General features: G+C 45.3%; 1 protein-coding gene across 2 annotated transcripts in view; it reads left to right on the forward strand.

Annotated features, from left to right (window-relative positions):
• Positions 1 to 14,759, forward strand: part of rps6ka5 (ribosomal protein S6 kinase A5) — a 161,606-nt gene that overhangs the window by 130,030 nt on the left and 16,817 nt on the right. For both annotated transcript variants that reach the window (XM_033027542.1, XM_033027543.1), the window contains 2 exons: positions 2,085 to 2,178; positions 4,042 to 4,212. In XM_033027542.1, coding sequence (XP_032883433.1) covers positions 2,085 to 2,178; positions 4,042 to 4,212 — 265 coding nt within the window. The remainder of the gene's footprint in view (positions 1 to 2,084; positions 2,179 to 4,041; positions 4,213 to 14,759) is intronic.

Raw genomic sequence — 14,759 nt, forward strand, 5'->3', positions numbered from 1 at the left:
CATAGAAAATAGGTGCAGGAGGAGGCCATTCGGCCCTTCGAGCCAGCATCGCCATTCATTGTGATCATGGCTGATCATACCCAATCAATAACCCGTGCCTGCCTTCTCCCCATATCCCTTGATTCCACTAGCACCTAGAGCTCTATCTAACTCTCTCTTAAACCCATCCAGTGATTTGTCCTCCACTGCCCTCTGTGGCAGGGAATTCCGCAAATTCACAATTCTCTGGGTGAAAAAGTTTTTTCTCACCTCAGTCTTAAATGGCCTCCCCTTTATTCTAAGACTTTATTCTAAAACATTTTTCCTGCATCTAGCTTTCAGTCCTTTCCTGCGTCCAGTCCTTTTATCATTTTACATCCCTTGGCAAGATGTCACCAACTGGTTCTTTGAAGTATACAATATCTGCAAGACCAACCATAGCTGCAAGACCAACATCCTCCACCAACTGTACCAAACTGCATTAGACGAATGACGATGCCCTGGAAAATGATGATCACTTCCTATATCTCGGAAGCCATCTCTCAGTAATGGCAGACATTAGTGCCCAAATTCGCCAGCTCCTTCAATGTGGCAGCACAGCCTTTGATCCATTGGGGAAAAGGATGTTTCAAGAGCAGCGCAGCAGGTAGAGCCGCTGCCGCACAGCGCCAGAGACCCGGGTTGGATCCTGACTGTGGTTGTTGCCTGTGCAGAGTTTGTCCAGGCCTCTCTGTTTGTACAGCGTTCCCACTGTGACAGCGTGGATTTTCTCTGGGTGCTCCGATTTTGCCCCCACATCCCAAAGACATGCAGGTTTGTAGGCAAACTGGCTTCTGTAAATTGTCCTTAGTGTGTAGGGTAATGTGCGTGTACGGAGTGATAGCTGGTCGGCGCGGACTCAGTATGCCGAGAGGCCTATTTCCACGCTGTATCTCTAAACTAAACTAAACTTAAGTTCAGCAACTCATCCTAATGTCTGGCCCATTAACCGCTCAGAGAGGAGCAATCCCAATGGTGAACCTCAAGCCCATGTATTGAGAGCATGGAGATGTCCTGCATAATCTGCGGAGGGTGTGTTCCACCTCACTACCATCCACCCATCCTGTTGGTCATCATAAATGGGGTACCATTTCAAAGGTTCAAAGTCTGTTTATCGTCACGTGTGCCAATTAAGGTACAGTGAAACTTGGATTACCATACAGCAATACTAAGAAAAGCAACAATACGCACAAGTACATTAAAGTTAACATAAACATCCACCACAGCGGATTCCCCACTTTCCTCACTGTGATGGAAGACAATAAAGTCTAATCTTCACTCTTTATTTGTGCAAGAAGATGCTGTTCCCACATTGGCCTCATCCGCCACCTCAATTTCACTAAAACCGTAGAGAAGGCAAATCATCCTCAATCCTGGGAGACCACCTAATATTGCATTTTAATCATAGGCTCCTTTGAACGCATTGACATTCAATACCGAACAACAGGACTAACAAAACATAAACACCACTGAAGAAGGGTCTCAACCTGAAACGTCACCCATTCCTTCTCTCCAGCGATGCTGCCTGTCTTGCAGAGTTACTCCAGCTTTTTGTGTCTATCTTCGGTTTAAACCAGCGTCTGCGGTTCCTGCGAAAACAGGGAGGATGAGAGAGGATGAGACGGAGTTTCTTCCCACAGGCCATCGAACTGTAAACTCTTATCCCACCAGGGACTAATTTACTGTTGTGTTGTGTCTTTTTATTTTTCTTAAATGTAAATACTGGTTCTGTTCTGTTCTGTTGTTTTTGCACAATCCGCAGGCATTACCACTTTCATTTCACTGCACATCTTGTATGTGTATGTGACAAATAAAGTTGACTTGACGTGACTTCCTACCTAAATACCACTGAAACAGCCTAGACATCCTGGCGGGGACAAAGGGACGAGGCTAACTAATTTGTTGAATATGAGTAGATTAATGAGTACTCTGCTTTGATTTTAAAAGAAAGCAATTTTTTTACAAAGTTTTTAACAAAATAATCACAACCTGGAACACTCCCTTTACGATCACTACCTTGCATTCCAATCTCTTCAACATATGGCTTTTCTTCTTCCCCTTGGCAGAATGGAAGCGAACACTAAAAGGGAGATAGCAGCTCTGAAACTCTGTGAAGGACACCCGAACATTGTAAAGCTGCACGATGTTTATCACGATCAGGTACGTCACCACAAAGCTTGCTGCAGGGAAGGAAATCCGTTGACAATTCACATACTCTTTGCGAGAGCTATCCAGTTAAAACAACTCCCCGGCATTCACCTCGTAGTCCTGCACTTATCCTCCCCTTCGTTTTTATCCAGTTGCCTTCGTGAGCACGGCTATTGAATCTCCTGGTTTACTCCGTGTTTAGTACGGGTGTCAAGGGTTATGGGGAGAAGGCAGGAACATGGGGTTGGGAGGCAGAGATAGATCAGCCATGATTGAATGGTGGAGTGGAGTTGATGGGCCGAATGGCCTAATTCTCCTCCTAGCACTTCCTCCCCACGCCAGCTGTGCATTCCAGGTCCTAACCACTTGCTGCACAAAGAAAGATCCCCATTGGATCTCATTCGTTGCTTTTGCTGGTCACCTTCATTCTACGGCTCTGGTCCTTGACGCAAGGGTCCAGAGTGTTTTTATTGTCACGTGCCATAGGAATAGGAATAGAATTCCTATAGGGATAGGAATAGGGATAGGAATATAATTAGGCCATTCGGCCCATCAAATCTACTCCACCATTCAATCATGGCTGCTCTATCTCTCCCTCCTAACCCCATTCTCCCGCCTTCTCCCCGTAACCCCTGACAACCGTACTAATCAAGAAATCCCGAAACAGAACAATGAAATTCTTACTTGCAGCAGCATAACATATATGTAAATATAGTACTCACCAGACACCCTAATAAACAACAAAAAGTCGTTCATTATATGAAAAGAAACAAACAATATGTTGCAATAATAAAGACAATGTCCCCAAGTCCGGAGTGCAATCAAGGCAGTTAGTAGTTTTGAATTTAGTTGCAGTTCAACAGCTGATAGTTGTTACAATTAAAGTTTAAAACATTGATTTTTACAAATTGATTAATGGTGGGCTGAAGAGCAAAATTGTAAGAATCCCCTTTGAAAGTCAGTATTGAATCTGCCTAAATCTCTCTTTCTGACAGTGCATTTCAAATGAGATCAGCTCACTGTGCAAAAAAATTCATCCTCATGTCAAGTCTCGTTTTTTTACTAAGGATCATACATGTCTTTGCTCTGTTAAAGTCCTTTACAGTTTTGCAGACCTCTATCCAATCTTAATTTCCTTTAGTCTGAGAAGAACAGATTCACTTTGAAGTCTCTCCACTTAACCGACCTTTCATTTCCCTCTCATCATATGATTTGATCAAAAGGGTGCACTTCACTGCATTGCCTGTGAAATAGGGAAAAATAACTTCAATGAGCTGCTAGCATCAAAATGAGGACAGGTTTTAAATGTATTTGCATGTTTGACTTGATTATATGTTAACACTTATGAAAGATGTGAAGAAACTGGCTTGTACGAATGAAAAGAAGCAAGATCTTCAATGTTCCTGTGAAAATTGTGTCATTTTACTAAAAGTGACTGAAACATTCTTGTAACTATCATCTTAATTTGCTGAGACCCAAAGAGGTCCAGGTGCTGGTTTACAAAACAAAAGACACAAGTGCTGAAGTAATTTAAGGAAGAAGGAACTGCAGATGCTAGTTTAAACTGAAGATAGACACAAAATGCTGGAGTAACTCAGCGGGACAGACAGCATGTCTGGAGAAAAAGAATAGGTCGGAACCCTTCTTCAGGCAGCAAGTATGGGGGCGGGGGGATAAACTGGAGGCAAAAAGTTCAGCCACCTTTACTTTCAGTCTGAAGAAAGGTTCCGATCCGAAACATCACCTATTCTTCTCCAGAGATGTGGCCTGACTCGCTGAGTTACTCCAGCACTTGGTGCTTTTTTGGTCCTGATTAGATTGCATTGGGTTTTTTTTTTGACTGATTTCCGCCCCCCCTTTTTATTTTCTCCTCAGCTGCACACGTTTTTGGTGATGGAGTTGCTGAACGGGGGAGAACTGCTGGAGCGAATCCGGAAGAAAAAGCACTTCAGTGAAACGGAAGCCAGTTGCATTATGCGCAAGCTGGTCTCTGCCGTCAGCCACATGCACGATGTGGGAGTTGTGCACAGGGATTTGAAGCCTGAGGTAAGAAACGCGTTGAAAACACGATGCAAGAGTGAACATGGAATTATCACTGGGTGCCCTGTGTTAAGCTACCATTTCTGCACCCCATCCGTTGCCCTTTCCCCTTCTCTGTATCCTGACTGGGTTCTTGTTCTTGGTTTCTTGGTCCTCCAAAATATTCCAAATGGAATTTAAACTGGAGGTGGTGGAGGGAAGACTTAAGCCAGAAAGGGTTTTTGGGAAGAAAAAGCTACCTTTAGTTGTATCTGGTTGGGTAACTATGGTAGGGTGAAGATTATTCCAAGCTTTAATTGTGCGGGGGAAGAACGAATTGCTGTACACATCTGTCTTGGTAGCTGGTATCTCAAATTGGATCGAATGCCCTCGTCTGCTCCTAATTGGTTTGGGTTTGGTGTAGGTTTTGTAATCTATGTCGAGCTGACCATTTAACATTTTGTAAAAACAGGTCAAACGGTAAGCTTCACGTCTGACTTGGAGAGGGTTCCACCCCAGTGAATTCAGAAGTTTGGTAACACTCGCTTCTCTCTCATAGGTGTTAGTAACAAATCGAGCTGCCTGTCTTTGGACACGTTCGATGGAAGAAATGTTTTTATTTGTGTATGGGTCCCATGCTGCAACTGCGTAGTTCAAATGAGGTCTAACGAGGGTGAAGTATAGCTTCTCCTTGACAGAAGTTGAACAATGATGAAAGTTGCGCCTCAGAAAGTTTAGGACACCTGTTGCTTTCACCGTTGCATGATGAGTCTGACCGTTCCAACGCAGATCATTCTGCAATTTGATGCCAAGATACTTGGTTTGTTTGGATTCTTCAAGGGTGGCACCAAGTATATTGTAAGATGTTTCGCCTGGATTCCTCTTTCTGGTGACACGCATGGTTTCACATTTGGAAGGGTTGAACTGCATGCCTCATTGTTGTGACCACTCAACCATTGTATCGAGATCATTTTGGAGAGCATCTTCATCATCAGCTGACTTAATTGGACGGTACAGCAAACAATCATCAGCACTTGACATACTCCCTACCTCAAATATTCCACCTTTTTTTCTGTAGCCCTACTGCCCTTCGCAGGCTAAGTTTGGGTTTAGTTGAGTGATACAGCATGGAAACAAGCCCTTCGGCCCACTGACTCCAAAGCAGCCATCGATTACCCATTCACATTCTAATGAGTCTGAAGAAGATTTAGAGTATTGTGTTCAGTTCTGGGCACCGTGTTAGAGAAAAGATGCTGTCCAGAGACGACCTACAAGGATGTTACCAAGGCTAGAGGGTGTGAGCTGTAGGCAGAGGTTGAGTAGGCTGGGACTCTATTCCTTGGAGCGCAGGAGGATGAGGGGTGATCTTATAGAGGTGTATAAGATCATAAGAGGAATAGATCGGGCAGATGCACAGAGTCTCTTGACCAGAGTGGGTGAATCGAGGACCAGAGGATATAAGTTTAAGGTGAAGAGGAAAAGAATTAATAGGAATCTGAGGGGTAACTTTTTCACACAAAGGGCGGTGGGTGTATGGAACAAGCTGCCAGTGGGACTATCCCAACATTGAAGAAGCATTTAGACAGGCACGTGGATAGGACAGGTTGGAAGGGATATGGACCAAATGCTGACAGGTGGGACTCGAGTAGCTGGGACATGTTGGCCGGTGTGGGCAAGTTGGGCCGAAGGGCCTGTTTCCACACTGTATCACTCTGTGACTCTCTATGACTAAGGATCTCGACCCGAATCGTCACCCATTCCTTCTCTCCAGAGATATTGCCTGTCCCGCTAAGTTACTCCAGCATTTTGTGTCGATCTTCGCACTAAATCGACATTATCCCACTTTCTCATACACTCCTTACACACTTGGGGCAATTTACAGAAGCCATTTAACCTACAAACTGGCACGTCTTTGGAATTTGGGAGGAAACCGGAGCACCTAGATTAAACCCACGACGTCACAGGGAGAACGTACGAACACCACATAGACAGCACCCAAGGTCAGGATCGAACCCAGATCTCTGGCACTGTGAGGCAGCAGCTCTACCAGCTGCACTATTATACTGCCGCCGTGTGCCATGAACACAAATCAGTTTCTATACATAACTGCATTTTTGACAAATAGAATACTTCATTATTTTAAAATAAATTTTCATTCCATGTCTGTGTTGAACATATTGCTATCATCAGTCAAAAGGTGAACAAAACAATTACTTTGCAGCCAACTGATTAAAGAACTCATAGCCTAAAGGTTTGCTGATTTTTACACACTTTCCAAACCTGTTGGATCGGATTCAGTTGTATTGTCTGTCCATGCAGTGCAGATATGAAGTGGTACAATGCTCCGTTATTTGTCACATGTACCGAGGTACAGTGAAATTCTTTTTTGTATACAGTTCAGTACATGTATCAATATATGTAAGTGCTTAGAAACAGCAACGATAAGCATCTCGGACACAGTACAGGTGTATAGCCGTTATACACTGAGACAGTATGCAGTCGCCAGTTTTTGGTGCCTATGAGAATGCAGGGTGACTTGGACAGGTTGGGTGAGTGGGCAGATGCATGGCAGATGGGGTTTAATGTGGATAAATGTGAGGTTATCCACTGGTATCAAAAACAGGAAGGCAGATTACTATCTAAATGGCGTCAATTTGGGAAAAGGGGAAGTACAACGGGATCTGGGGGTTCTTGTTCATCAGTATGAAAGTAAGCATGCAGGCACAGCAGGCAGTGAAGAAAGCGAATGGCATGTTGGCCTTTATAACAAGAGGAGTCGAGTATAGGAGCAAAGAGGTCTTTCTGCAGTTGTACAGAGCCCTAGTGAGACCACACCTGGAGTATTGTGTGCAGTTTTGGTCCCCTAATTTGAGGAAGGACATTCTTGCTATTGGGGGAGTGCAGCGTAGGTTTACAAGGTTAATTCCCGGGATAGCGGGACTGTCAAATGCCCAGAGAATGGAGCGGCTGGACTTGTACACTCTGGAGTTTAGAAGGATGAGAGGGAATCTCATTGAAACATATAAAATTGTTAAGGGTTTGGACACACCAGAAGCAGGATTGTAATTGTAATCTTTTTTTTTTCACTTATTAACGACAGCAACAAAAAGATTTTCACTGTACCTCGGTGCACGTGACAATAATAAACTAAACTAAAAAATTAACATGGTCCAGAATTAGCAGCCTCTTCCTAAACCCTTCCGCTTTGCAACTTTTTTTCCTTACAACCATCTCAAAATGTGTCCCCTCAACAATATCTCCATCTCCTCTCTTTCTCTCAGGCCTCTGCTTAATGACAATTGCCTGTTGGTAAAGTGATGCAAACCAGTCAAAGTTTGAGTGTAGAAGTAGGGAGGTCATGTTGCAGTTGTATAAGACGTTGGTGAGACCGCATTCAGAGTATTTTGTTCAGTTCTGGTCACCAAGTTATAGGAAAGATGTTGTCAAGCTGGAAAGGATACAGAGAAAATTTAGGAGGATGTTACCAGGACTAGAGGGTCTGAGCTACAGCGAGAGGTTGAGTAGGCTGCAACTCTATTCCCTGGAGCACAGGAAGATGAGGGGAGATCTTATAGAGGTGTATAAAATCATGAGCGTAATAGATCGGGTAGATGCACAGAGTCTCTTGCCCAGAGTAGGTGAAACGAGGAGCAGAGGACATGGGTTTAAGTTGAAGGGGAAATGATTTAATAGGAATCTGAGCGATAACTTTTTCACACAAATGGTGGTGGGTGTATGGAACAAGCTGCCAGAGGAGGTAGTTGAGGCAGGGACTGACTATCCCAACATTTAAGAAATAGTTAGACAGGTACATAGATAGGACAGGTTTGGAGGGATATGGACCAAACGCAGGCAGAGGGTCGGTGGGGGCACTGCGAGCCGGCTGCCCTACCAGCAGCGTGTTGGTCATTTTCTACTTTTTTTGTTTTTTTAGTATGTCCCAATGTGTGTTTTAAATGTTTCTTTGTGTGTCTTGTGGGGGGGTAAGGGGGAAACCGCTTCGGTCGCCTCCTCCACAGAGAGGCAACTTTTTCCATGTCGCCTCCCTCGCGGCCTAACACAAAGGATCAGTGCGGCCTTACCCGGAGACGGGCCCGGGGCTTCAGCAGCGAAAACTTTTTCATCGCTGGGCGGGCGAGCCCTCGCCGAGGCTCGCCAGAAGGGAGCACTCCGATTGCTGGTCCGCGGCAGCCTGGATCCGCGGTCTGCGGAGCTCCAGCTGGCGCGGCGTCCGGAGCCTGGGATCCCTCGTTGAGGACCCCGGAGGAGAAGAGCTCCAACTGCCGGCCCGCGGCCTACAACAACTTTTGAAGTCGTGGTCTGCGGTGTTTCTAACTGCGGCGCGGCGGGGACTTTAGATCTTCGACCACCGGCCTGCGGCCTACGTCATCTTGAAGCCGCGCTCTCCGGTAGGGAAGCACCGATTCTGGACTTACCTTGTCTGCACATCTGGCCGCCCGCTGCGGCGACTGCGGAGGGTTGTGGAAAATAGAGGAGAACTGACTACATTTTGTGCCTTCCACCACAGTGATGAATGCTGTGGTGGATGTTTGTGTTACATTTTTATTGTGTATTGTGTGTTCTTTTTTATTGTACTGCTGCTGGCAAGTTCATTTCACTGCACTTTATTGTGCATGTGACGAATAAATCTGACTATTGATTGGTGTAGCTGGGACATTGTTGGCCGGTGTGGGCGAGTTAGGCGGAAGAGCCTGTTTCCACACTGTATCACTCTGTGTATCCTTCAAGTACAGGTTGCTTGGGAAGGCTTGTTCGCAGTACATTGTGCAGATTTATGGTCTTCATTTTTAAATATCTCTGGCACGATTTAAATAGGTCACAATGTCCTGTCAAAATGAGAATGACACGAATGGGGACTGACATTATTTATGCACAATTGTTACCACAGCTTCAGATAAGGCCAGTCACAAGGCATCACTCAATAGCTAAAATTTGCTCCACAACCTACGGCATTCTATCATTATGTATAAACAAGGATCTGCAGATGCTGGTTTACAAAAACACTCTGAGCCCGAAAAAGGGTCCCGACCCAAAATGTCGCTTATCCATGTTCCCCAAAGATGTGGCCTGACGCGCTGAGTTACTCCAGCACTTAGTGGCCATTCTTCTATTATAGTTTATGCAAAATCTGCAGCTCGCTGTGTGTGTTACATTTGGATGACTTTGAATCACGAGAGTTGGCTTTCTATGTGTACACAGGTACTGGACACAAGCCTTGGCCCAAACATGTCCATGCATTCCAAAATGTCTAAGCTAGTCCCATTGGTTTGTAGACAAAGTGCTGGAGTAACTTAGCACGCCAGGCAACATCCCTGGAGAACATGAATTGGTGATGTTTCGGGTGGAGACCCTTCTTCAGACCTGAAACTAATACTCGACCTGAAACATCAGCTCTCCATGTTCTCCAGCGATGCTGTCTGACCTGCTGCTACTCCAGCATTTTGTGTCCTTTTGTGCCTTAACCAGCATCTGCAGTTCTTTGTTTCTACTGTTTCAATAGTATTCAATATTCAATAGTCAATTTTATTCGCCACATACACATATAAATGCAGTGAAATGAATTTGCCAGCAGCGGTACAATTAAAAAAGAACACACAATACACAATAAGGTTTAACACAAGCATCCACCACAGCATTCTTCACTGTGGTGGAAGGCAACAAAGTTCAGTCAGTCCTCCTCCATTGGCCATAAACCTCCGCAGTCGCCGCTACGGAGGGCCCGATGTACAGGCCCTCTCGTCGGGACGGTCGAACACACTCCGCGACTTGGAGGTCCCGAATCAGCGCTTTCCTACCGGAGACCGTGGCATCAAGGTGTTGTAGGCCGCAGGCCAGCGGTCTGAGCTCTTCACTGCCTGTCCCTGGTGAGGTATCCTGTTCCAGACGGTAAATCCATGCCGCGCCCGCGGCTAGTAACTCCGCAGACCGTGGCTACAGGATGGTATAGGCCGCGGGCCGGCGGTCGGAGCTCTTCTCCAGGAATCCCTGAAGAGGGATCCCAGGCTCCAGACACCGCGCCCGCGGTTAGAAGCTCCGCAGACCGCGGCTTCAGGATGTAACAAGGGCTCGCCCGCTCCACGATGAAAAGTCCACGCTGCGCCCGCTGCTGAAACCCCGGGCCCAACTCCGGGAAAGGCCGCGCCAATCCATGGTATTAGGCCGTGAGGGAGGCGACATGGTAAAAAGTCGCCTCTCCGTGGATTAGGCGACCGAATGCGGTTCCCCCCCCCCCTCACCACCCCTCACACCAAGAGACACTAAAACAAACATTTGGACACACTAAAAAAAACAAAAAAAGTAAAAATAACGGATACGCAGCTGGGTTACTCCATTTGTTTTCTCCATTTGTTTGTGTTTGATCCAAATTCCTCTAAAATCTCTCCTACCTATGCAGCTGCCCAGCTTAGAATTGCACCTGCCTCAAACCACTTCCTCTGGTAGTTCGTTTCATAGACTCTGTGAAGTAAAAGTGAGATTAAATGCAGTGAAAGATAAACATGTATTCCAGTCATAGAATCAATGAGATGATGGCATTAAATTGAGAAACATACTTTCTACCCCTTAATTACTGCCTCAAGGGAACACTTCATTCATATTGGAGGAACAACACCTCATATTTCACTTGGGCACCTTACAACACATGAGTGGCATGAATATTGACTTCTCTAACTTCAAATAACCCTTGCTTTCCCTCTCTCTCCATCCCTCCCCCATCCTAGTTCTCCGACTAGTTTGTCCTCCTGATTAATTTTGGTTTGTATGCCACGTTGTCACCTTCCCCTCATCCAACAATGAACCATTGTACATTTCCGTGACCATCGTCTGCTTTGCTTACGTGCTCTTTGTACCCTTTCATATCTCTAGTTTCCCCTCTCCCTTGACTCTCAGTCTGAAGAAGAGCCTTGACATGAAACATCACCCATTCATCATGCTGCCCATCCCGCTGAGTTACTCCAGCATTTTGTGTCTATCTTTGGTGTAAACCAACATCTGCAGTTTCTTCCTGCACTTTATACGGCACTGGAATTAAAAACAATGCAAAAGCCGTATGTTGCAAGAGACATCAGATTGGCTGTGCATTCAACTCACTAAATTAAATCCGGCATCAATAAATGAAATGTGTAGAAAATAGGTTTAAATAAAGCTATTCTGTCTATAAAAATAGATATGATTAGCAAAGGATGATTTGAAAGGAGAGCAAGAATTTCAAAGCCTAGATAGCGACAGAGCTATTAAATACGATAGGTTAGATTCTCTTGTAGGAAGGAAATCCAAAGAGATCTGTTGTGAATTAAGTTATTAAAAGATTTTTCTTTTGTGTAAAGTTTTTGGTAGCCTAGCTGATTAAAGTTGTTGACTGGAAAATAGGTCACCCAGAACTGAAATGAACTGTTTCTCTTACCACAAGGTGTAATGCACTCAGGACAATCAGTGTTTTATTCACAGCTGGCATTGGAAGCACTTGTGTTGGAAGGAACTGCAGATGCTGGTTTACACCGAAGATACGCACAAAATGCTGGAGTAACTCAGCAGGGCCGGCAGCATCTCTGGAGAGAAGGAATGGGTACCTTCTATCCAGAGCTGCTGCCTGTCCCGCTGGGTTACTCCAGCATTTAGTGTCAGCCTTCGGTTGGAAGGACTTGCTCTGTTTTGTTCATGGTCCAGCCAGATGCCTCTCATCACCTCCCGCTGGATGTGAAGGACGACGCCATCTCTCCGTCTGTGTTTGTCTGCACTTCTCAGCCGGGAGGTATCTCTATGGTAACAAATGCAACTGCAGTTGCAGTACAACAATGGTCCTCACAGGCAGCCTCTCCACACCAGACACACAGAGAACATAGAACAGTACAGCACAGAAACAAAGCCTCCAGCACGCAATGGCCCTGCCGAATATAATGGCAAGTTAAACTCATCTCACTTGCCTGCATCTGATCCACATCCATCCATTCCCTACATATCCATGTGCCTATCTTTATGCTTCTTAATCACGACTATCGTATCTGCCTCCAACATCATCCCAGGCAGCCTTGTCCATGCACCCATCTGTGTGAAAAAAAACTTGCCCCACGCATCTTTTTCCCTCCTTTTGTCATCCTTGCCTCCTTTTCATCTCTAGCCTTGTCCAACAATCTCCCTGCATCCATCTATTATGGCCGTCCGAGTCTGCTCCAACCAACCAATAACCCCTATACACTAGCACTATCGTACACACTCGGGGCAATTTACAATTTGTACTGAATTATCAAAGCCAATTAACCTACAAACCTGAACATGTTTGGAGTGTGGGAAGAAGCTGGATCACTCGGAGAAAACCCACGCAGGTCACAAGGAGAACGTGCAAACTCCGTACAGACAGCACCCGTAGTCAGGATCGAAGCCGGGTCTCTGGCGCTGCAAGGAAACAGCTCTACAAATGTGCTTTGTGTTTTATGAAACACTGGGTCCAGTTTGGATGTGTCCTAGGTTGCTCATGGAAGATAGGGTGAACATAGTGGATGAAGTGGGCATAATCCTTCAATCCTCCTCAGGTAGAAAATACAACAAAAAGGACAAAGATAAACTTAACATCTAGGCCTTTCTTTACAAACCTAAATTAAATCTCCCCTCTCTGTGCTGATGCCATAGAACACAGCTCCACCAAGGTGGGCAGACTCTTCAACTAGCAAAACTTCTTGCAACAATAACTCTCCAACCTTATTTCTTAAGGGCCTGTCCCACATGGGCGACCTGATCCGCAAGTTCTGGCGAGTTTGCCCTCGACTCATACTCGCAGCATGGTCGACACGAGGTCGTAGGAGGTCTTCGTAACTCTCCTTCATGCTCGAGAGTGGTCTCCGCGTACTCGAGGCCTCAGCTAGGTCGCGGCGGTTTTTTCAATATGTTAAAAAATGCCCGCGAGTAAAATAAGGTCGCCATGGAAAAAATCGATACTTTCTTTACTCGTAGGTTTAGTCGTAGGTAGTAGTAGGTCGGTATGTTAGTCGTAGGTAATCAAGGGTAGTCTAAGGTAGTCGTAGATAATCTTCATCATAGTCGAAGGAGGTCTTCCCATGTCATTTTTTTAAACTCTTCTAAACTTGCCAATTAGGGTCGCCCAAGTGGGACAGGCCCTTAACTGTCCTCCCCACCCTCTCTAGTGCTGTCACTTCCTTCCTATAGGAAGCCAGAGCCTTCTGGTGCCAGAGCCAGGGCTTCACCACCCTCTGCAAGAGTTTGTTATATAACCACCCCCTCCCTAATCTCGTAAACATAAAACTCGCAGAAACATTTCAGCAACAAGGAAGTTGCAAGATGGTGCCGGGAAGAGGTGGACACTGCAGGCTGTTCCGCAAGAGGGTCTATTATGCTCATGTTTTGTACCATTTGACTGGAGAGCGTGCAGAACGAGCTTGTCACTGTACCTCTGCACACGTGACAACAAGTGAACTAAACATTTCCTGTCATGCTCTTCAAAGATTGTGCGTGTTTCAATCCGATCACCTCTCTCTCATTCCTGGCAGCAGATTCAGTGGTTGCTTTATTATGAGAATTAATTAGATGCTGATGGATTACATATCTTCAGAAAGGATGCGAGAAGGAATTTCTTTAGCCAGTGGTGAATCTGTGGAATTTATTGCCAAAGATCGCTGCGGAGGCCAAGTCATTGGGGATTTTTATGGTGGAGATTGAGAGATTCTTGATTAGTACGGGGGTGTTAAGGATTATGGGGAGAAGGCAGGAGAATGAAGTTGAGAGGGAAAGATAGATAAGCCATGGTTGAATGGCGGAGTAAACTCGATGGACTGAATGGCCTAATTCTGCTCCTGGAACTTATGTACAAGAGTCAAGAGTATTTCATTGTCATATGTCCCAGAGAGAACAATGAAATTCGTACTTGTTGCAGCACAACAGAATATGTAATCATAATAAATAATAACAAAAACTCGGGGAAAAAAGAACAAACAATAACAGTGCAATAATAATAATAATAATAATAATAGTCTATTCTAGTTCATAGGTTATGAGATTGTAGTGTTTAATAGCCTGATGGCTGTAGGGAAGAAGCTGTTCCTGAACCTGGACGTTACAGTTTTCAGGCTCCTGTACCTTCTTCCCGATGGTAGTGGTGAGATGAATGTGTGGCCAGGATGGTGTGGGTCTTTGATGATTTTGGCTGCCTTTTTGAGGCAACGACTACGATAGACCCCTTCGACGGTGGGGAGGTCAAAGCCAGTGATGGACTGGGCAGTGTTCACAACTTTTTGCAGTCTTTTCCGCTCCTGGACGATTTAAGTGCCGAACTGGACCACGATGCAATCAGTCCGTATGCTCTCTACTGTGCACCTGTAGAAGTTGAAGAGAATCCTCTTTGACATACCGAATCTCTGTAATCTTCTCAGGAAGTAGAGGCGCTGATGTGCTTTCTTTATGATTGCATCAAAAAGGGTCTCCACCAGAAACGTCGTCTATTCCTTCGCTCCATAGATGCTGCCTCACCCGCTGAGTTTCTCCAGCATTTTTTGTCTACCCATGATTGTTTTTGTGTTTGGGTTGTGGGGAGGAAGAGTTGAGAG

Source organism: Amblyraja radiata, chromosome 9 (genome assembly GCF_010909765.2).
Source record: "Amblyraja radiata isolate CabotCenter1 chromosome 9, sAmbRad1.1.pri, whole genome shotgun sequence".
Classification (NCBI taxonomy): Eukaryota; Metazoa; Chordata; class Chondrichthyes; order Rajiformes; family Rajidae; genus Amblyraja; species Amblyraja radiata.